This window comes from Cheilinus undulatus, linkage group 6, assembly GCF_018320785.1.
Source record: "Cheilinus undulatus linkage group 6, ASM1832078v1, whole genome shotgun sequence".
Lineage (NCBI taxonomy): Eukaryota > Metazoa > Chordata > Actinopteri > Labriformes > Labridae > Cheilinus > Cheilinus undulatus.
The window spans coordinates 18,248,826-18,272,587 of NC_054870.1; the positions used below are offsets into that span (position 1 = coordinate 18,248,826).

Below are 23,762 nucleotides of genomic sequence, written 5' to 3' on the forward strand. Positions count from 1 at the left end.
CAAATTAATGGTTAAAAACTTAGTTATAAAGTTTAAGCTTCTGGATAGCTTTCAGCTTTAACACTGCTTTAAATGTCCCTTATTTATCATTTTACATGGTGGAGATATCATATATCATGTTAAGGTTATTCATTTAAACTTTTCTATTTTATACTTTAACTTTAAATCTCATATATTGCTTGTCTAGATTTTTATTCATCATTTATATCCTTATATCTCATATAAGGATAGATAATATATACAGTTGCAAGAAAAAGTATGTGAACCCTTCGGGATTTCTTGGATTTCTGCATAAATTGGTCATAAAATCTGTTCTGATCTTCATCAAAGTCACAACAATAGACAAACACAGTCTGCTTAAACTAATACCGCACAGAAAAATAGGTTTTCATGTTTTTATTGAACAAAACATGTAACATTCACAGTGCAGGGTGGACAAAGTATATGAACCCCTCGGCTAATGACTACTTAAAGAGCTGTTTGGAGCCAGGAGTCAGCCAACCTGGAGTCCAATCAATGTGTTGGTTAAAGCTGCCCTGCCCTATAAAAAACACACATGCCTGGCACAAAAGAGCTCTCAGAAGACCTACGATCAAGAATTTTTGACTTGCATGTAGCTGGAAAGGGTTAAAAAAGTATTTCTAAAAGCCTTGATGTTCATGTGTCCACGGTAAGACAGACTGTCTACAAATGGATAAAGTTCAGCACTGTTGCTACTCACCCTAGGTGTGGTCATCCTGTAAAGATGACTGCAAGAGCACAGCACAGAATGCTCAATGAGGTGAAGAAGAATCCTAGAGTGTCAGCTAAAGACTTACAGAAGTCTCTGCCACATGCTAACATTTGTGTTGATAAATCTACAATAAGCAAAACATTAAACAAGAATGGAGTTCATGGGAGGACACCACAGAATAAGCCACTGCTGTCCAAAAAAAAAAAAAAAAATTGCTGCACGTTTGAAGTTTGCAAAAGAGCACCTGGATGTTCCACAGCACTACTGGCAAAGTATTCTGTGGACAGATGAAACCAAAATGGAGTTGTTTGGAAGGAACACACAATGCTATGTGTGGAAAAAAAAAGGCACAGCACACCAACATCAAAACCTCATTCCAACTGTGAAATATGGTGGAGGGGCCATCATGGTTTGGGGCTGCTGTGCTGCCTCAGGGCCTGGAAGGATTGCTGTCATTGACGGAAAAAGGAATTCCCAAGTTTATCAAGACATTTTGCAGGAAAATTTAAGACCATCTGTCTGCCAACTGAAGCTCAACAGAGGATGGGTGATCCAACAGGACAACAACCTAAAGCACAGAAGTAAATCAACAACAGAATGGCTTCAACAGAAGAAAATACGCCTTCTGGAGTGGCCCAGTCAGAGTCCTGACCTCAACCTGACTGAGAAGCTGTGGCATGACCTCAAGAGAGCGACTTACACCAGACATCCCAATAATATTGCTGCACTGAAACAGTTTTGTAAAGAGGAATGGTCCAACATTCCTCCTGACCGTTGTGCAGGTCTGATCCGCAACTACAGGAAATGTTTGGGTGAGGTTATTGCTGCCAAAGGAGGGTCAACCAGTCATTGGCCTGGGGGTTCACATACTTTGTCCACCCTGCACTGTGAATGTTTACATGTTTTGTTCAATGAAAACATGAAAACCTATTTTTTTGTGCGGTATTAGTTTAAGCAGACTGTGTTTGTCTATTGTTGTGACTTAGATGAAGATCAGAACAGATTTTATGACCAATTTATGCAGAAATCCAAGAAATCCCAAAGGGTTCATATACTTTTTCTTGCACTAAAACTTGCATCTTCCAATACGATTATGAGGAAAAACTGTAAGTCATTGCATTAGAAGACACCATCGACTCTAAGGATGAAGAAAGCACAATAAAGCAAGTCCAAATTCAAGGCCATGTTGATTGTTTCCTTTGACATTAAGGGTCTAACTTTAGAGGAGTGGGTTTCAGAGTAACTAATGTGTTATTTAACCTTTTTAAAAATATGTAGTTGTTTGACAACACAGGCCGAGGAATATGGTGACTAAATATTAAGTATGTGTTTGTGTGTATTGACCCTGTTGTTGCAGACTGGTAGCCGCTGACATACACAGTTATCTTTAGTCGTCCAGCAGGGAGGCTGAGGAGCACAGCAGCTGCTCTGATTTGCGCCGGTTGCCTGGCAACAGTTTTGGGCTGTTTACAGAGTTGTTTTATGTGAGGTTAATAACAGACGCCTGCTGACCACAGAGAGGGTTTAGAAACCGTCTGCAGGACCTTAGACACAAATAAAGACTCATAGTGTACAAAATGCAGATTGGACGTGCACTGGTTTGTGTTGACTGGTGAAAACTTCACCTAAACATTGCACTCACAGGTTCCTGCCTGGGCTGGGATCACACTGGACTTCAGGCAAACTTTTCCTGTCATCAGAGACTAGATTCAAAAATGTGCCTCAGAAACAAAAATAGACAAAAAAAAAATGTGAATTAGTCATCAATCCTGACATGTATAGTACTCTTTGTTACATTGCAAAGACCAACATTGATCTACCATGAGCACAACACTGAGCAACATTTAGCATATATACTCTGGCAAAGAATTTTTAAAAAGGCAGAAAAACTTTATAAGAACCAGAGTAGTGTTGAACAGCTATTGGCAAAATGTGATTTGAGGGAGAGATGAAGAAAAAGAAAAGAATGAAATAGAGCTGCATCACTGAATACAAAGGATTTATTGCTATAATACCTGCGTGTAGTATTAGCAGGAATTTCTAAGTCTGTTAACAGACTGGTTGTTTTAATATTAATATTATTACTGTAATGATAAGGAAATGGACAGGACTGGTGTTAGTAATTATAACAGATATAGTTGAACAAAACAAGAAGTATCCATGATGTAGTAGACAGACAGGAAATGAGACAACAGATAACCCCCCCCCCCCCCCCAACCGCAGAAGGCAAAATGTTAGCAGGATATCACAATTTGAACTGGCAGACTGAGAACGACAATAGACGTTGTGTCTCTGCAACTATACCTTAAAAATCATCCTGATTTCTTTATATAGAGATCAGTTAAGTCAACGAGCATTGGCAATATGCAGAAATAAATACAAACATACAAACATATTACTAATGCTTTTAAAATGCAGTTACAGTACTGTACTATACAATACTAAACATATTTAAAATGCAGATTAACTCTCTAAAATCAAAGAGTTCTCCAGAAAATAACAAAGGGCTCACATTTCAGCCCTTGTAGAAGTGAAGATGAACAAAGTGTCCTCACTGTCAAGGTCTGACTCTCAAACTGGTCGTACAAAAATAGAAGAGCACACACAGACACACACTTCAGCTGCACCCAGAGGGATTACACAGCATTTTTCACTTTCTGTGCTGATGACACACAAAGACACAAACATGCATACACAGATACACCTTGTCAGTCTCTATATCTGTCTGTCTCCTCCCTTCCAACTCATGACAGAGCAAATTGCATCAGGAATGGGCATCTGTTGTCTGTGTGTATTCCAGCTGATATTACATGGATTATAGGTGCTGTTGCTGTTGGTTTGGTGGAAAATATTCTGCATAGTTGCCACATGGATGATGGGAAATATTTTTGAGATGGGGTGAGGCTTGGTGACTGTTGAGTTGTGTGTTTGTGTGTGTTTGCAAGCCTTTTATGTGAGGATAAAAATTGGGGGGGCTTTGTTGTCTTTTCTTCTTCATTTTTTAGTATCTACAATTTTTGTGTATTGTAGCTCTTTGTAGCAACACTCTGTCAAGGCTACAGTGACAAAACACTCTGCATCTTCTTTATATTACATTACATCATGCTAACAGTTTCCCACAGTCAAGGGTGGCCTCTAGAAATTACCTGGGGACCATAAAATTAATAAAACAATGATTATTTTTATTATTTTCTTGCTGCAGTGTTTTCATGAAACTAAACAAAAGGTGTTGGTAACCCCTGGAAAAATGGATCATAATAATTAGGGCTGGGTACTGTTTGGGTTTTATGATATCAGTTCCAACTAAATGTTTTCTAAATGGTGGTGGTGCCTGAGCGGTGCAGAAATCATTACTTTTAAGGGAAAAAAGTGCGTTCAAGGCAGTGGGTAAATAAGAGTTGTCTTGGTATTGTAAAAGATTCAGAGAAATATCTGAAAAAGATGCCAAAAGGCAATTTAAGTCAAGCAAATGGGTGTTACTTTGTAAGAGGCTAATACAAACTGATACACTGGTGTTGCATCAGAGACAAACAATAGTGTAAATGTGCCAGTCAGAGTGACTGTGTAATAAGTACACGTCAGCAAAGCAGAGCCATCTCTCCAGACAGTGAAGTTATGAGAAGAAGTTCATGTGCACAGAAATCATTTAATATACACTGCCTGTTAAAAAAAAACACACACACTCTAATATTTTGTTGGACTGCCTTTAGCTTTGATTATGGCACGCATTTGCTGTAGCATTGTTTCGATAAGCTTCTGCAATGTCACAACATTTATTTCCTTACAGAGTTACAATTTTTTGCCAAGATCTTATATTGATGGGAGAGTCGGACCACTGTGCAAATTCTTCTCCAGCACATCTCAAAGATTCTCAATGGGGTTAAGGTCTAGACTCTATGGTGGTCAATTCATGCATGAAAATGATGTCTCATGCTCCCTGAAGCACTCTTTCACAATTTGAGCCTGATGAAGACTGGCATTGTCATCTTGGAATATACCTGTGCCATCAGGGAAGGAAAACTTCATTGATGGAATAACCTGGTCATTCAGTATATTCAGATAGACCTCATTCACCTAACGTTGCTGAACCTAGACCTGACCAACTTCATCAACCCCAGATCATAGCACTGCCCCAACATCAGGTTGACAGGGTACTGAAATGAAGCACTGAAATCTGGGATGTAAGTTATCGGATGGGTTGGTACCTGCACCATGTTGGTACCAGATTTTGATACTCATTCCTGCCCTAGAGGATAATTTGTGAATTTTGTCTTCCATTATTTAAACAAGATCCAATGCCCAAACTTTACTGAATGGTAAAGTCAAACTTGTTCAAAACTCTACTGTTTTGGATCTTAAAAGTTTAAACAAAGAGCCTCTTCCTCTCCTCAGTTTCTCTTCCTCTCCTCTGTTTCTTACAGCTGTGGCTCTAAGTGAACCAAGCTGATACCAAAATGTTGAATTAAAACAGACTGCTAACTGAAGAGAGATGACTGTCACATGCACGACACTCCACACAAAGGCAGGCTAAGAGCACTTTAACTTTAAGCATTAATTATGCAATGTTACTGCCTGAGCTTGGGTGTGTTAGGGATTCAATTACAGGTGTCGTTTGATGGTTTTAAGCAGAATGATGCTCATCAAAGAACTTCTCTATAACTACAAAGGTACTATTTGCAAAAAGTAGGGAAAAGTTCCTGCACCAGTTCCTAGCAGCTTTAGGCCAAGAAGTCTTTCAGGTTCTACAGATTAGGAAAGAAAATCTGTTCTTTAATATCCCAGAAGAGGAGGTGAGGATTGAAAAAGAAGGCGATAGAAAGTCAAAGAAGCTGTGTCATGCTGGACCAGCATGCACAGACACACTGCAGGAGATCAATATGCTGTGACGCAGCCAAGCTGTTGTGAGTCAGCACTGAATCTTCAGCATCTTTTCTCTACTTGTTCTGCTCCTGTTCCCACTCCTAATTTTCTCTACCTCTTTTAGTCATAACCATTAGTTCAATTTTACTGAGTTTATCTCCTTGCATGTTGGTATAGGTTTATACATTACCTACAGCAGTGACCTACTGGTTCAAAGGCCACAGGTTAAGATAAAAAAAGCAAACTGGGAACACTGAAGGAGGACCACACCTGGCTGATGATGTTTTTTACAAACTTCAGTGATATGCAGTTGCAGCTTCAGGCTGGCAGTAAAGGGAGCAGCTCAGATATGAGGGCTGCTAAAATTACTGACTTACTCACCCTGTCTCTTAGAAATTTCCACTGTGCATTATAAAACTTTGTTCCGATTACACTGTAGTCTTTTCTTACAGAAAATAATAGACTTAAATAATGCACTTGATTTATGAGGATGTTGCTTAGATAAATAGGAATGTGCAAATTACAGAATTGTCAGCCAAGTCAAGATCACCAAAGACAGAAGAGTTTGATGTGACTTCTGCAGCAAACCTCAAGTACAAACACTTTTTGCTCATCCAGCTAGCTTCATTTTTTAACCACACAGTTTGCCACTTAGAATTCAGTTAAGGCTCATTTATGATTCCTTCATGTTCAAAATAGATCTGTGTTGTAACCGTCTCCGCCCACATACTCACATGCATCTGTTACATTAAGGTGGCCTTAAAAAATGAATCTACTAGAGGTTGCTGCCTCACACAGACCTCTACAACTCCTTGGCTTAGCTGTTTGAGAGGGGTCTGGCTACAGATTGCCGCCGTCTGACAACCCCCAACTCCCTGCAGACCACCACTGTGAGACACCACCTCTGTCGGGACAGAAGTGTCATAATTTGTTGCTGTGATCACGCTTGGAGGAACGGTTGGTGAGTATTGTTTGTTATGCAAGAATGCAGAAGGAAACAAGCATTTGTGAACACCCTTTATCCTTTCAATTATTTTTTGACACAAACATACAAGTAACTGAGTGTGACGCTGGTGTGACACTGCATTTAAAATCTCTTTTGCAATGCAAGAAGACATAAACAATTATTTTGTCTTATACAATATAAAACTGAGATATTTGTATTCATGTGCTGTTCTATAATATTTAAGGATGAGATTAATAGAGCTCCAACTGCAGACTCAATGAGCTTTTTTCCTTTTAGTTGTATTTGACTCACTGTTTATCTCCTGTCTTTACTAAATAAATCATTAGCAATTGTAAATGCAATACAATGAAGCAGGAGTGGCTGGGGTGGAGGAGGTTTGCAAGAGCCGCTTGCAGAGCCCGGCAGAGTGTAGTCAGGCAAGGGCAGTTTAAATAAGGCAGCACGAGACGATTAGGTAGTAACATGCTTGGTGCAAATCAGCTGGTCGTAAGATGATGAGGGCCTGCGTAAAAACAGCTGATCTCAATTATGGCAGCGCTTGACTCCGTGGCTTGCCTGAACTAACACTAAATGCTCGATTTATAGCTTTTAAATCAACAACATTTCTTCAGAAAGACTGAGTAATGTTGCTCCTTCTTTCTAATATTCTTCCTTTTGTTTTGCTGCTCAGGCTACATTGCTCAACACTGCCCCAATGGTTACTGCTGGTATTGCAATGTTTGGTCCATATCTGTAAACTTTGAGGGAATATGCAGAAAAACAGATGAAATGAAGGCAGAGTATGGACAAAAAGCTCTGGATCCATATGTGTTTTAAACATAGAGCATAACTAAGCCTTTACACTGAAGTCTGGGCAACAAAAGCTCTCCATTTATGGTTGGAGAAGGATTTCAGTGAAATGTCATGTGTTACTGCTAATTTTTTTCAGAATTAGACATGAAAAAATGCCATAATCACTATCATAGGAATTGTATTACATGGTTGACTATCATGGTGGAAAACAAGTTAAATATATTGTCAGCATCAAACTCATCAGCTCATCTGATCCAATGATAAACAACACTTCTTTTTCATCTTGATTTTTTCATTGCTTTGACTGGATTATGTGACTGATGTCTGTAAAAGGTGCTGTATGCAAGAACCTTTGTTTGCTTGCATGCTAAACAATGAGCTTCCACTGTCTGCAGGCTGTTTATGGATGAGTGGGAGTCAGTTTGTTTCACTGTGATGACGATCAGATTAAGGCCTGCAGCGACACAAAGACGGCTCTGTTTGAGCTGTAGAGAGTGTTTTTTGCTCGGGTTTGTGGGACTTGTGAGGACATTTTGGAGATCCTCCTTCTGCCTGCAGAGTTTTTGCTTCAGATTAAAGTTAAACTGGTGTTAGATTTACCGTAGCTTAAGGGATGAAGTTGGGTTTATTATGGTTATTCTTCAGGGATTCAGTGATCACTTCTTACTGAACAGAACAACAAAAGTATTTGTTTTATGGACTTCAAGATTTAAATCAATTCAGTATTATGAAGGTTTCTGTTGGTCAAACATTTTACTAAAACTTAAGACTGAAATAACTTTACTGTGATCCTTTAACTAAATAAAGAGAAGATTTCTGCACCACAGTTGAAGCTGTTGTTTGCTAATGTCTATGGCAAAAAAGTAAAACTTATCATTATAAGGACGTTTCTTCACACTGTTCCTGTCCTGTTCTGAGTACTTCTTCTACCATCTGTGACACATTTTTGACATCACACCAGCGTAGTCTGCAGTTTTAGAGGACTGATTAATCAGGTTTTCAGTCTCTGATTGTAGTATGTTTAGGGCCAAGGTGGAAAAACCCTTAATCTCTCTGACAGTGAGAAGATCAGTTTATTTTCTTACTTTTACTTTATATTTAATCTCTTTTCTCAAGCATCAAAACGAGCATCAAAAAGTACCAAAGAACAAAAGGAAAGCGGGATTATAAATTATGTCCTTTTTTTTCATTAAAAAATGTTCATCAAACCAACAGTTTGTTATTGTTGATACATACTGCTGTATCAATCACTTATGTAATGGCTGGTAAAGGTCGAACGTACTTCAGTGGTTTTATATTCGTCTGGGTAGATCAACAAATTTTCTTAACATAATCACTGATAAGCTGATTTTACACCTTTTCAATTAATGAAAAAAACAAACAGACAAGGCTTCAAAATAAAGTAGAGATAGAGTAGAGAGTGGCAAAAAATAAAAATAATCAAGTAAATAATAAGTATATGTGATACACCATCAACTAAATAAATTAACCCACATATTGCAAAATTTTGAGATACCCATCTCACTTTTGCTCAAACATGTCTTTGTTCTTTCATACTTTTCTATAATGTGCTCATGGTTTACTGTGGTTCAGATCCTGGACCCGTGCATACCTGTTCTACCATTCTGGCGAAGTCAGTCTCAACCTGCAGCTTTTTACATTTACAGTAATGAATTTTGACCTTTGCAGCTTCCCTCATCTTAATAGTAGTGACATGTCAGCCAATCAGACGCATCACTCAGAAGCAGAAAAGCAAGTGAAGACACCAGATGAGTGAGTAGCCTGCAGCAGCAGAGACACACTAAGAAATCAGGAAAGTCTCAGAAACACAGCAGAGAAAGTTAGTTAGGGAAGATTAAAGATGCTGTGCTTTCAAATAAGAAAAAAATGACAAGGAAAAAGAAATGTTTTAATCAAAAATGGATGTAATATGTTTATTATCCCACGGGCGGATTCAAACCTACATACCTTGTATGTTTCAATACACTGCTGTTTATCAAAAGCAGAAATACCAAGTCAGTCTTTGAACAACCATACTGACATCTGATCTGGGGACAGAAATAAATGACCTTGGAGCCTGACATGATCAATGACACAGTCATTCTCTGACCAACAGTGTTCCCTTAAAGCTATTACGGCTCTAAGTTGAGATATAAATCCATCAGGATTCTCTGATATAGGCCTGATTTCAGCACAGGTTGAAAACATTATCAGGATTATTATTAGAGAAAATTATATGAGAAAAAGGTTCAATTTTTAATATGTTGAGAATTTTTCTTATAAAATTTGCTTTGAAAATTTATACCTAAAAAAACAGATATAGGGAAACCAACATTTCACCTTTTATTTCTTTTTGTGGTAATAATTAAACCTTTTTATTTTAATAAGGCCATTTTTAAGAGCTGTCTGTATGAAGCCTATTTGTAAAAAACAAAACAAAACAAAAAACAAAAAACAAAAAAAAACAACAAAGCTGCTTTCATTTGTGAAAAAAAAGTTCTTTGGATATTTTGTTGATATTGTTAAATTATAATTTCATGAATGAATGAGCTTTTATTGTCATTATACTCAAGTACAATGAAATTCTGTGTCAACCCAGGACCTCCTGTTTACTAGACAATATCACCCATAGCTCATAAAATGTTGTTTTCAATGTTTTTATTTAATGAGCTGTACTGAATTATATTACGGGTTAGATAAAATTATATTCTGGACTTTGTTGAACCGGACCTCAGAGAATAATAATTAATGACCCTTGTTGTTGAGTGTCTCTGAGTAACTTAGAAAGGGCTGAATTAAAAAGTTATTAACAGCAGTATGCACTCAGCTCAATTACTGATCATTTAGAGATCAACACTATAAATAAAACATAGAAACTGTAACGGCATATTGTTATTAAACTACACAGAAGCTTATGGATTAAACATATTAATGCATCACTACAGTTAAAATGTATAGAAAACTTTATAAGAAATACTTTAAACGGTTTAAATATATCTAATGCTGATATCTATGTTCTGAGGCCACATTTTAAATGCAGAACTTTGTTTGTATAAAGTTTCATTCTTCATTTTAATAAATGAATGAATGAATGAAATGAAATTTATTTGGGTTCACTCACAATGACCAAAACAGTATAAAAATCAAAATTTCGGTATTTCCAAGATTATCGAAAGGGTGTAGGCTGATGTGAAGCCTACCCCTATTACCATCATAGAAATAAGTTCATATCATAGTGCATTGTTATTGTCACCAGTCGTTGGCAATAAATGCATATAAACATATTCATATCAACAAAATTTTCCACACTGTATTTCATAATTAAATTATTCTTATACCATCTTTGAGCCTGACCAGTGAACTGCATGTTTTTATATTTTTAGAGGAAGTATTCCACAGGTTCAACTCTCTTAACTGATAGACAATGAGATTTAACATTAGTTTGTATCTTTGTACTGATATGAAAGTTCTTCTCAGATTGTATAGACTGTCCCTCATTTTAAACAACCCCTAGATATTATGTGGTACTTCTCTAGTTTTACCTTTTCATTATTTGTATAGTGTTATGTGTATTGCATATTTTTGTGTTGAGTTTAGCTCGAGTAAAGCTCTAAATTAATTAATGTACCTCTAATGTATTTTTTCCATAAAAGTTTAGAAGTAGTTGAAAAGATGTCCTGAAAATTCCTGTTCTTATTATAAGATGGATGAGGATCTACTTAAGGAACGTATTCACAAGAAATATTTTACCCTTTGTGTTTCTGTTTCTAAATAAATTATACTATTTTATCACTATTGCTGGTTTATTACATTTACTGTTTCTGTAGTTTAAAATTCATAAAGAGTATATTAAGCTTTTTGTGTTATTTTGGACCCAGTTCATTCACTCATTCAGTTTGGAATGTTTTCGCCCTCTGCTGGCCAGTAGCCGTCACTGTCTCTGATTTTCTCCTGAGTCATTTTAATGACATCAGTCTGAGCTCAGAGGTGAATGTTAGGCTCGATAAAAATGGGACCACATGGGTAACAGGTGTGTCTTTGACCATGATGATAAATACTGGCTAAGACTGACAATTTAAATTGAATTAAAAATTTAAAATTAAATTAAAATGAACTGAAAATGAGAATTCACAGACTGACAGATGAAGACTACTGTTTTTCTGTTGTTTGTGCATGAGTGATTGAATATTCTTCTGTGATGTGGCTGAAATACCCAGACTGCTGGAGGGAGTATACTGGATATACTTATTCATTTGTTATCATTTTCTAACATTTACTTTTTGGACTTTCATGTCTTTATAAAAGGTTGGGACAGTGAGCAAACTGAGAAACTGGGGAGAGTAAGGGAATGACACACAGGATCTGAGCCTGGGCAACCTGCTTCAAGAACATCCTCTTTACCTGAGGTGCACAGATAAAACCTCTAAACTATTGGCATCCCATGACTGACAATTTAAGTTTAGTCTTCAACTCAAAAACTTAACACATAGAAAAATTAGTTGTTTGTGTATTTTTCTACATACATTAGAGGGAAAGCAGAAGAGTCGATTCTTTCTGCTGTGATTCCTCCTCTGCCTCAGTTTTCAAAAGAAGATGTGCTCTATAAGACCGGCTCCCTCCAGGTCTGGGGACAGCACTCTGGTCCCGCTCTGGTCCAACAGGATGGACAGGATGACTTGGCTCAGGCCAGCGTGGTTCAGCCTAGAGCACTGAGATGCTATGTTGCTCCAGTCATCCACTGAAGACCTGCTGTCCTCCAGAATCACCTTCTCCAGAACCCCTGCAAGGACAGAGGCACAGAAAACTCAGAGGTGTCAGCTTGGTTTGCAGCTTCCTCCTTATTTATTAAGAATTGTCAGATTTGTGTTACATATTTCCTTCCCTTTTGTGTGTAAAACTGCCAAGCAAACATCTTAATCACAACATTTTCTTCTCACTCCTGCTGGCATGGTGCCTGCTGACAGCTTCTGTTTACCTTGTCCTCTGCTGACAAAGCTGTTGAGGAGCTGCAGAGCCAGCTCCTGTTGTGAAGGGTCTGTCAGCAGAGTGGAAAGGACCACGCCTGCTGACAAGATGGCTGCCTGGTCCTGCTGAGACTCCGTCAATAACTGGAGAAGTAAGAGGCTGGGCGAGTGATACAGAACCCACATACAGTCCTCTGTGTGAGAGAGAAAGACAGAGTAATCCATACTTGGATTACTGATGGAGATTTTTCTTTACTAAATTTGGTGCCTAAATAACAGAATAAAAAACACACACACACCAGCTGTTAGATCCTTGCAGTTGCTGATGAACTCTGCAGTGCTGTGGAACAGGCCTCTCTTGCACATGCTCAGTGCAGTCTTCCTGTCCAGCCTGCAAGCCTCGTAGGTGACAGTGGCCAAAGCCAGACACAAGTCAGAAACACAGCTATTCTTCTGAGCATGCTCAGTCAGAATGTCACCCAGGACCTGAGAGCAGGTCAGTCTGAGAAGACAAAAAAATGCATGAAGGAGCAGTAAAGACGACTTCAAAATAGAACAGTTGATTTTTTGTTTACTTGTTGTGTGTGATGGTGTGGTTGACGAGCTGGGTGTTGTTGTGCTGCAGAGCACAGTCGACCATTTCTACGGAGAGAGCAGCCGACAGCTTGTCACCAGCTGGGAGGGTCAGCAGAAGGGCCTCGAAGAAGAGCAGGAGAGGGGGGAAGGACCCCTGAGGAGTAGTCACACCTGAAGGAGGGAGAAAAGGAAATAGAAACCGGGTGACTAAATAACAAATATGAATTGATACTTAAAACAAGTCTGCCAGTACAGCTTGATTTTCTGCATGAAAGGGGAAGGTTCAACAGATAACATAAGTAAAACTTTTTAAAGAGCTCTGGGATGAGACAAGTAAAGCTCCTGTGGGCGATATCAGCCTGGGTTCCTCCTGTGGACACATCAGTATGTCTTAAGTGTTTTGCTTATATAGATCTATAAATATCAAAGTAGTGTTTACTGACAAAAACCCTATTTTGCTCTCTTATAACCTTTAAAAGTATTACTTATGAATATATATGCTGTTATGAAAAGTTTACTAAAATGTTTTTCAGGCAGGTGCTGTAAATCACGTTGTCTGACACTTTGGAATCACATAAAAATTCCTCACACAAGCTACTGATGTTCAAATTCTGACATATTTTTATATATGAAAAAAAGATGTTCATTGGTGGCACTTCTGGAGTCCCTCTAACCACCGGTGCTCATGGAAGGGAAAACTTCATAAAGGGGATAAAAATGTATTATTAAAAACATCTTTGTTGTAAAAATGCTTCTTGGCAATAAATCTTACACTGCTGAAAGCCTGTTTATTACCCTTTTAAATGGTCCCACATTTGTAAGGAACATGCATTTGTGGGATGAGCAGCAGAGCTGAGTATGTGGGTTGCACCCATGAAAAATTTGCCAAATCTTCTCTGCCAATGCCAAACAGCTGATTCTGCCATTGACTTTTTTTGGTGGATTGGATGATTGAAGTCTCAAGTCTGAAGGAACAAGACATATTTGCAATTTAACAATGTATTCATTTAACAAACAGGAGCCGTAGTAGCGTGTGGAAAAACCATACAGAGCCACAACAGCCTGGCACCTCCTCCTAATACTGGTCACACATTGATGTGGAAAGTCATCCCATTCTTCAACCATTAGTCTCAAGTCAGCCAATCTCATCTCGATATCTCTTTGCATTGAGGTTGGCTCCAATGATGACAAGCCTGGCTTTTCCAGTGAGGGAGATGCCCCCCCACACCATCATACTGTTTCAACCCAAAGATGTTACTTTATCAGTGCAGCAATCAGCATTGTATTCTTCATTTTCTCACCCTCCAACTAGCTTGCTACTATGTTAGCTGCTACTGCTTCCAGATGCTGACAGTAGTATGTGGGTTTGCATATAAATGATGATCTTCTCTTTCTATGAATCCAAATTAACTCATCAGAGACAGATGATACAGTCACACTGCTTCCAAATACTCATTTAAGGTAAACCTATATACTTCTAAAACTTTACATTCATACATTTTATGTTAAATCTATTGTCTACTTTTTACAAAAGAAAAGGTTTCACAGATGAAGACACTTATTCACTTAGTTTGGTAGCTTCTCAAGGGAACCATCCCAACAGCATCAGTGTGAAAGTGTTACTTCGTTGAAGTATTTCCCCTAACCAGGTTTCATAATCATTATTTTCTGTTCTGGCCAATTAAGTTGGTATACTGTAGTGCTTTAGTTTATTATTTTCAGAAACAGAGGAACCAGAGGAACCAAGCTCAGGAACTGAAAGTCCACTTTACAAAGGTCACGTCTGTGTGACAGCAGTTTGTTAGAAGAGGGATAATGTATGGCTGTGACTTGGGGGCATGAATATTTTCACAAAAACAGAAAAAAGAATCTCTTTATCTAAAAAACCTGAATGTCAGCCTAAAGGTATTTTAATAGAGCATTTAAAGTTATACTTATGAATGCAGTTACAATAAACAAGCAGCCGACAAAAAGAAAAACTAGACCAAAGTGGCAAGAAAACTGAATCAAGATGTCTCAAAATCACAATACTTGCATGAAGTACTGAAATGATTATCATAATTCACCTTTAAACATCTCCATGGTGTCAAGGTTCCTCAGGACTCCTCGAGGTGACCTTGCAGCATGAAGAGCAGCTTCCTCATACTGAGCAGAATCAAAAAGCTCAATAAACCTGACAGAGAGGGAGAGATGGAAGTTTCACAGAGGCCACAGAGATCACATGGAGACATCTGATGATTTTAGGTAACATAGTACTTTTCTAAGTGCCCAGACAGGAGTTTGGACTGGTCGACGCCACATGGCTCGTCATCTTCAAACAGCTGGACGTTAATGCTCCTGGAGTCCTCATCTGTATAACGGTAAGAAGGGATCTTAATATACCACTAAACACATGGGCACCATCTTTTCAACCATTTTCATATCAGATGGCATAATTTGTCTTTATTTCTTTGTTTCCTGCCCAAATTTGTACTCTATTAAGAATTTTAAAATCCTCCAATGGACACTGTATTATTAAGGTTCACTGGATGTCACTGTATTAGGATGTATTATGTCAATTAAATGAAAAGAAATGTTCAATAGCAGTAATAGCTCACCACTGCTTTGTCTGAAGTTCTCCATTGTTGACCCCAGGAGTTCCTCTAGAGGAACCTGCTGCTGCTCATCCCTCCAGTAGCACAGACGATCAGACACAAACTTCAAACATTTAAATCTGCACACAAGTGAGAGAGATTAACAAATAACAATATCCCATGATGCTTTCCAACTCAAGCAGAGGCACCTCAATCATGATAAGTGACTGTGGTTATGTGCAGTACTTTGCATATTCATAAGATACAGGTGTAAAGTTTTAAACTCTTACAGGCCTTTCAGCTTAACATTCTCAGTGCTCAGCTGGTTTCTGAGCTGCTCTGTGGCATGCAGTTTGGCGTCCAGCTCAGTTTTGACCTCCACAGAGATGCAGTGACTCTTTCTGCTCAGTAGAGCGTCTCTCTGAGCTTCAAGATAATTTAAGTGAGCATTAAGAGCCTCAAAGTCCTTCGACTGAGCCACAGTCAGACCTACGAGATGAGACAGATGTGAGCTTTCACCATGAGTGTTTTTACAAAGATTTTTAGATAGTATGTACAGCTTCTATACTGATAGACAGCATTTTCAGGATGGGATTTTGTGTGTCATTTACTTGAAACAGAGGTGTAGATGGTAATAAATACATAACAGAGGCAAACTGCCTCTGCATTAATGGGTAACAGGCTGAATTAAGCAGCACTGTGTATGTATGTGATGACTGCACTGTTGTTTATACATAGCATCTTTTTCTCTGTTTACTTTATACTAGACCATGGTGTAAAGTCAGACTGAAGCCTCAATATAATAACAGTGTTTAGTACAATGTACAACTATAAAAGTAATGTAACTGCGGATATTTCTGACATGGTTGTTTTGGTGGATCCCTTTAAAACATGGGTTACTGAATCTAAACTGAGACCAAATACTTTATTCTTATTTAAGATTGCCTAACAGAATAAGGAGAGAGACAGACGGCTGATTACTCTATTATTTCAAGGCCACTGCCCTCAATCCCTGTGATTACTGAAAAGGTCTGTAACTAGAGAGAGTCTAACATTATTCCCAGGGGTCACCTGCACTGTGTCTGAATGCATCAAAATTCCCTATTGTCTGTATTTTTTCCTTTGCCTGTTTTTGCTTGATGGACAAGAGTCAGCCTGATTTCACAATATGGAGCCACCACCCAATGGGCCCATGGGCCCACTACCTGCAAAGATAAGCACAGGGGTCGGGTGTGAAGCAAGCTGAACAAGGTGAAGGTGGGGACCACAGCATTCTGACCCCAGCAGTGCAGACGGTGATAGTGCAGAAGGGACCAGAAGGCCCGGACCCTTGCATTTTGGACTTGCTGGGTCAGGTCAGGTACGGAAGCTTATGCCGGTTTGACACTTCCTGTACTGCTCTGGCCTCCGATGATGGCCATCGTCCAGGCCTGCTCCAGGCCCATACTCCATCTCTCCAGGTATCCTCCAAGCTGCCACATGACACACGCATCAGGCCTGGGAAAGTGCGCTAGGTGTCTGTAAAAGTGCAGCTTCCGTTCCTGTATCAAGCAGCGGACCCTTCCCAGGTCAAAATTAGATACACAGTCTTTCCAACAACACCCAGAAGTGCGCTGAAGAGAAGTCATCACAAAGGAGCCCAGTCTGTGCCTCTGGCCATCAGTCAACGTTCAGGCCTCACAAGAGTGTAGTAAGACTGAGAGGACCAAGGACCTAAAGACTGACTTTCGTCTACATGCTCAGATACTGGGAACGCCTCAATGTCTTGCTCAGTGAACCCATTGCCCCATGTGCGAGTCCAAGTCTGCAGTTGATCTTGGCCCTCAAAGTACACAGATCGATGGATTACTGCCAAGGTAAGTGAACTGCTCTACAACTTCCATGCTCTCACCATCCACAGACACAGATTCAATGGCAGCATCAAAGGCATCCCCAAATGCCTGGGTCTTTGTTTTGGTCCTGGAGATGCGCATTCCCAACTCTCCAGCCTTCTCATTTAGCATGTTAAGAGTCCCAACAAGAGTACAAGGTGCTGGGTGGGGTTGGGGATACTCATAAGGCCCTGGCTGAGCCCTGGCTCTGTATTTGAGTTTTGTGTGGGAATAAGAGGGTTGTCTCTGTTAAGCTTCAGAGAGGAAGGCTCTTACTGTTGTTAGTGTATATGTACCAAACAGCAGTTCAGAGCGCACAGCCTTGATGAAGTCTCGGGCCAGGGTCTTGGAAAGGATCCTGTCTGAGGACACCTGGGAATTTGTCATACAGCCCAGGTGAGGTTGGGGAACATGGAGTCCAAGCGATTCGTGTTCAAAGCCTCCATTGTTGAAGTTGTGCCTCTTGTGGCAACAACCTAGGAACATGTGTGTGGACAACAGCAACAGAAGCAGCCATTGGGAAGAAAAAGAAGGCTTTTTTGGGCTTGGCTAGCCTAGGAGTCTCTAGAAGCAGCTGACAGGTACTTGGGTGGCTTGGAAGGCAGCTGCTTCATCATTGTCGTGTGTAAATGATAGTGTGTAAGGAAGCGTCTGATCAAGGGGAAAACTCATCTTTATATCCTCGTGGGAACAGGATGAATATGTGGATTATGTCTTGAGCTCTTTAACCTAGAAAGGCTTCTTGAAGTCCCAAGGGGGTTTATTCAACCATTCTACAAGTGTTTTATGGATTGTAGAAGGCTGACAATCGGCACCCTGGTCCAGTCCCAGTAAGACAAAAGTGACAGCTGTGTCTGCATCCTACGTACAAAGTCAGCAACATTCCCACTGCATGTTGGCCTCTGCTAGGATTGCCCCTTTTTTCAAAATTTGTCATTTTTAAGGACAGGATCTCAAGCCACTGCTGATGGGAGGACAGCCTCTTGTTTTGACAACCTCAGAATTACATCTTTACTTTTTGCAAATGATATGGTTCTGTTGGCTTCTTCAGCCAGAGACCTACAGTGCTTAACAAATTTATTAGACCACCACCCAAAGTAAGGTTTATGCCACAGCTGCCCTAAATCAACAGTATTGGTAATTGGCAAAATCATTTTTTATGTTTCTGCAATGGTTAATACACCAATATGTAGAAGCTCTTTAACCCAAATGATATTTTCAATGCTAAAATATAATTATTATTGTTATCCATGAATTTTTAAATTTACTGATTTACAACAAAACTGAAAGAAATAGTAAAGCACATTAATATTTCTTGATTAATATGTCAAATTAGAGTTGTTTACTTGCACTCCTGAACAGAAAAATGAGTTTTATTGGTTGAATGTTATGCTTGATTCATTTCTGACTTCTCAGAGAAGCCCAGTGAGCCAGCTCAAATTTAGGTATAAAAAGGTGAATTCAGTTTGAAATTCCTCATTCCTGTTCAAAATGGTAAAACGTGGAGAGCTGACTGAAAATGAAAGAGTCTGCATTATAGCACTTCATGATGCTGGATGGTCTCTGAGACAAATAGGGAAAGACATAAAGTGTTCTCACAGTGTGGTCAAGTATTCTTTGGAGTCAATTGCCAAGACTGGTACTTACAAAATGTGCCAAGAAAGAGACAGGTAACCAAAGTTAACTGAAGCAGATGTCAGACACCTCAAGATTTGAAGTACTAGAGACAGAAGGAAGACCACTGCTGATCTTCAGGCAGAGATGAATGCTTCTAGATCAGAGTCTGAGAAAGTCTCCAGAATGACCATAAGTAGACGACTGACGGAACAAGGCTTAAAGGGAAGAATAGCTGCTAAGAAGCCATTATTGAGGCCTGCAAACATCCAGAAACACCTCAGATTTCCCAGGAAGCACAAACACTGGACTGTTGATGACTGGAAGAAGGTACTCTGGACGGACGAGTCCAAGTTTAAACTCTTGGGTCAGCATCGTTGTGTTTATGTCCGCAGAAAAGCTGGAGAATGTTTTGATTCCAGATGTATTGCACCCACAGTGAAACACGGTGGAGATTCCATTATGGCATGGGGTTTTATTTGTGGATACGGCGTGGGCAAATGAGTGAAAATCGACGGTACCATGAACAAGAACGTCTACCACAACATCTTAGTGCATCATGGAATCCCTTCTGGACTGAATCTGATTGGTCGTGGGTTCATATACCAACAAGACAATGACCCCAAGCATATTTCGAAGCTGTGCAGAGACTATTTGACCAAGAAAAAGGAATCTGGAGTACTGGAACTGACTGACTGGCCAAGTCAAAGTCCAGATTTGAATCCTGTTGAACAAATTTGAGATTTAGTAGATTCAAAGATTGATGGCACAAAAGTTTCATCTACAGCAAGTCTGTGGGAACAGCTAGAAACTATTTGGAACTCAATAACAAAGAGACTGTGGAAAAGCACAAACAAACAATGCCAGCAAGAATGCAAGCTGTTATCAAGGCCAAAGGAGGCCATACAAAATATGAAGTTTTTTGGTTATTATGTGTGAAAAGGGACTATTTAATTGTTTCAGTTTGTTATTTGCAAAATAAATAACAATAGCATTTTTAGTTTTAAACAAGTTTTTGAAAGATTTTAAAAATATTTATGTTTTCTCATTTTTATGACAGGTGGTCTAATTAATTTGCACTGTAATAAGCACTGTACATCAGGCATGGAGATGTTTTGCAGCCAAGTGCAAAACGGCTGGGATGAGGGTCAACACCTCCAAATCTGAGATCATGGTTCTCTGCCAGAAAATGCTAGATTGTGCTCTTCAGGTGAATAGTCAGTCTTTACCCCAAGTGAAGGACTTCAATTGTCCTGAGGTTTTGTTCACCAGTGAGGGTAGAATGGAGTGTCAGATTAATTTATGGGTTTGGGCAGCACCAACAGTATTGAAGGGGTTATACCAAGCAGTGGGAGGCCAGGCTGAGCCACAAGGCAAAGCTTTTTAATTCATCAGTCAATCTTTGTTACAGCTCTCACCTATGGTAGTAAGCATTGGGTAGTGACCAAAACAATGAAACTGCAGACACAAGATGTGAAATAGAGATAGGGCAGGGATCTCAGGTATCTGGGGGATCTGCTCTGATCAGGTATCTTCTGCTCTTTAGCATCAAGAGTAGCCACCTGAGGTGGTCTTGGTCACTGCCCTGTTGAAGTCTTCTCAGCAAGTCTAACTGGGATGAGACCCCGGGGCAGACCCAGACCTTGCTGGAGAGATTATACAGTATATCCCATCTGGCCTGGGATCAACTGAAATTGCCCCAAGAGGAGCTGGAAAATGTAGCTGGGGAGAGGGATGTCTGGGATGACTTGCTAAGCTGCTACCACCACAACCCAGCCCCAGAAGAAAATGGATGGATGGAAAGAGGGAATTAAGCTAAGTTTGTGTGCAATGTTTCTTTTTGTCAGTCAAAAACCTCTATTGTCATCAAATATTCACTGACTAGTGCTGATGTGTTCATAATTAAATTTCCCAAATAACACCATCTATTTCAGTACTAAAGCTCAGATATCAGAATTATCAGTACCAGGTATCCATGTGCTCTGCTCTTTAATTGATTTCTGTTTCTTGATCTCCTCTTGATGTTCTGCTGTTTCTTTCCGAAGGGCAGAGAGTCTATAGAGACAAAGAGTAATAGCTGGGTACGTATTTTAACACACTTGAGGATTTTTTTAAACTGTCATGAGTCCTGTATTCTAATCTTAGCATAAAACTTTGTCATCTAATCATGAGGATACACAAAAATGCAAGACTTCTATTCCTTTTGTAAACTATTTCCCTTTTCTGTTATTCACTTACAACTATCAATAACTTCAAATATCTCTGAAAACTTTTTGAAGAGTTAATTTTTCAAAGAATTGCACATATTCTCAAACTCTAAGCTGTTTTATTAAACTAATTAAGTCTTATTAATGAGCTGGGCTACTTCAAAGGAGTGTGCTGCTGCAATAAAAATGTATTAGTGCAAACACATTAGTTTATGTAAGACCCCAACACTCAAAATTTATTTCTAGATACTCAATAGTGCAAAATTGTCCTTGATGTCAGATCTGAAATGCCGTCGGATGCTTACAAAGACAGCATTGCAAATTTAATGGACTCAGACCTCAATAAATCACATACACACCTGTCCCTGAGATGGTCGATGCGTCTCTGGCACATTATCAGTGATTTTGGATGTGATGCTGAGGCTGCAAGAGTTTGCTGTGTCTCTCTGGCCTCCTCCTCCCTTCTCTGCAGTTCCCTGATGGCATCGTCATACTCCGCTTTTATAGTCAGTAGAAGTCTCTTGTAGGCTGTTGCTCGTCCAATTACCTGACAGAAAAAGAGTACAAGCATCTAGTATATGCTTTAAAATTTTCCAGATGTTCCATTTAATACATAATTAGCTTTCAATTCTATTTCTTAAAAAAGGTTTGGAATTTACGATCACTAAACATGACCGCATAACCAGTGAAGGTGTGAAAGTTGAAGAGTCACACTCATCGACTGCAATTAAATCTTGGGATGAATAGGGTTAATTTTTTCCACAAGCTTTCAAAAAAATATTTCTACAATCACAAACTAACCTATAACAATGATAACATTATAGATACCTTAAAATATCCAGAAGGCAAAATAAATAATATTGAATAAAATATTTAAGATTTTATTTAACTTTATTGGGATGTGTTTCCATTAGTCAGTATCTCTTGAAGATATAGTATACCAGGAACTCTATTTTCCCCATCTAAATAGGCTGTAAATACAAATAAAAACACTTACCTAATGCTTACTTAATGTTACAAAGGTTGCATCCCTCTCACTGTTGCTGATGCATGCAAGATTGGAAACTTCATAAGCAGTGGTACAAAGAAGATATTTTTTGGATGGATGTTAAGCACATTATATAAAGTCTTCCTAACAGTAGAACTGTAGTGACTGACAGACAGTCTATAAGGACAAAAGTATTTGGCCCCAGGCTGTTAATGATTGATTACAGGTGTTTCAACCAGACCATGGGTGTATAAAACCAAGCACCTAGGCATACAGTCTCCATATGCAAACATTTGTGAAACAAAATGGGTCGTTCTGAAGAGCTCAGCGACTGCAAGCGTGGTGCCTTGGCAGGATGACACCTTTGCTATGTGACAGTTCTTGAAATTTTATCCCACAGTTAACTGCAAGTGATATTATTTGAAAGTGGAAGCATTGAGGGACAACAACACCCCAGCCAGAAAGTGGGAGAGCCCATAAAAATCACAGAGCAGGGTCAATGACTGCTGAGGCGAATGGTGTGTAAAAGTCGCTGACACTCTGTTGAGTCCATAGCTGAAGAGCTCTGAACTGCCACTCACATTAATGTAAGCACAAAACCTGTGAGGTGGGAGCTTCATGGAAAGGGTTTCCATGGTGGAGTACCTGCATGCAAGCTTCACATCCCTCAGTCCAGTGCCAAGTGTTGGATGGTGTGGTGTAAAACACTAGACACTGGACTGTGGAACAGTGGAAACATGTTCTGTAGAGTGACAAATCATGCTTCTCTGTTTGTCAGTCTGCCAACTGTAAAGTTTGGTGGAGGAGGGATAATAGTAAGGGGTTGTTATTCAGGGTTTGGGCTAGACCCCTTAACTCCAGTGAAGGACAATTGTTATGCTTCAGGATACCAAGACATTTTGTACAATGCTATGCTTCCAACTTTGCAGCAAGTTTGGGGAAGGCCCTTTTCTATACCTGCATGACTATGCCCCAGTGCAAAACAAGAACAATGTGTGTGGAAGAACATGACTGACCCACACCAAGCCCTGACCTCAACCCCATCGAGTACCTTTGACATGAACTGGTACAGAGATTGTGGGCCAGGCTTTTTAGTCCAACATCAGTGCCTGACCTCATAAATGCTCTATAGAACGGAACTGAATACTTTTGATAGATAGATAGATAGATAGATAGATAGATAGATAGATAGATAGATTCTCCATGTTATAAAGTTGTATCTAGTCTCTTTAGTCATTCATACCTTGTTGAACACTGAGCGGTAGATGATGTAGAGAAGTTCGTCTGGGCCCTCTGTTGGACACTCCAGGTACAATTTCTCGTGTTCAATAAACTGATACAGAGACTGAAAAAAACGTTCATCACTCCCTGCTGTCAAAATGTCAGGCGTTTTGTGTCTCTCCCCCGTTTCTAAACATGGGTTGTCCGTTACTTGTTGCCCACTCATTCTTGATTCATATTCGCCCTGTTGATTTTCTTAGTGTATCCTTTCCTCCCTAACCGTTGCTATGGTTAACCGTGAAACAAAAACTGAGAAATTACGGTATCAAAGATTTCAGTCAGTATACCGAGATAAATTCAGTGATACATCGTGATAAGTTTTAAAATGATATGTGC

At 39.4% G+C, this 23,762-nt stretch overlaps 1 protein-coding gene across 1 annotated transcript; it reads right to left on the reverse strand.

The window, feature by feature from the left end:
• Positions 1 to 11,935: 11,935 nt before the first annotated feature.
• LOC121511239 (clathrin heavy chain linker domain-containing protein 1-like) lies at positions 11,936 to 23,592 on the reverse strand. The gene is made up of 11 exons (XM_041789841.1): positions 23,389 to 23,592; positions 21,517 to 21,704; positions 20,917 to 21,005; positions 15,756 to 15,954; positions 15,490 to 15,605; positions 15,149 to 15,242; positions 14,959 to 15,065; positions 12,892 to 13,063; positions 12,616 to 12,818; positions 12,328 to 12,510; positions 11,936 to 12,132 (listed from the first exon to the last, which is right to left on the reverse strand). The coding sequence occupies exons 1-11, from the start codon at positions 23,590 to 23,592 to the stop codon at positions 11,936 to 11,938; spliced, it is 1,752 nt and encodes a 583-aa protein (XP_041645775.1).
• Positions 23,593 to 23,762: the final 170 nt, after the last annotated feature.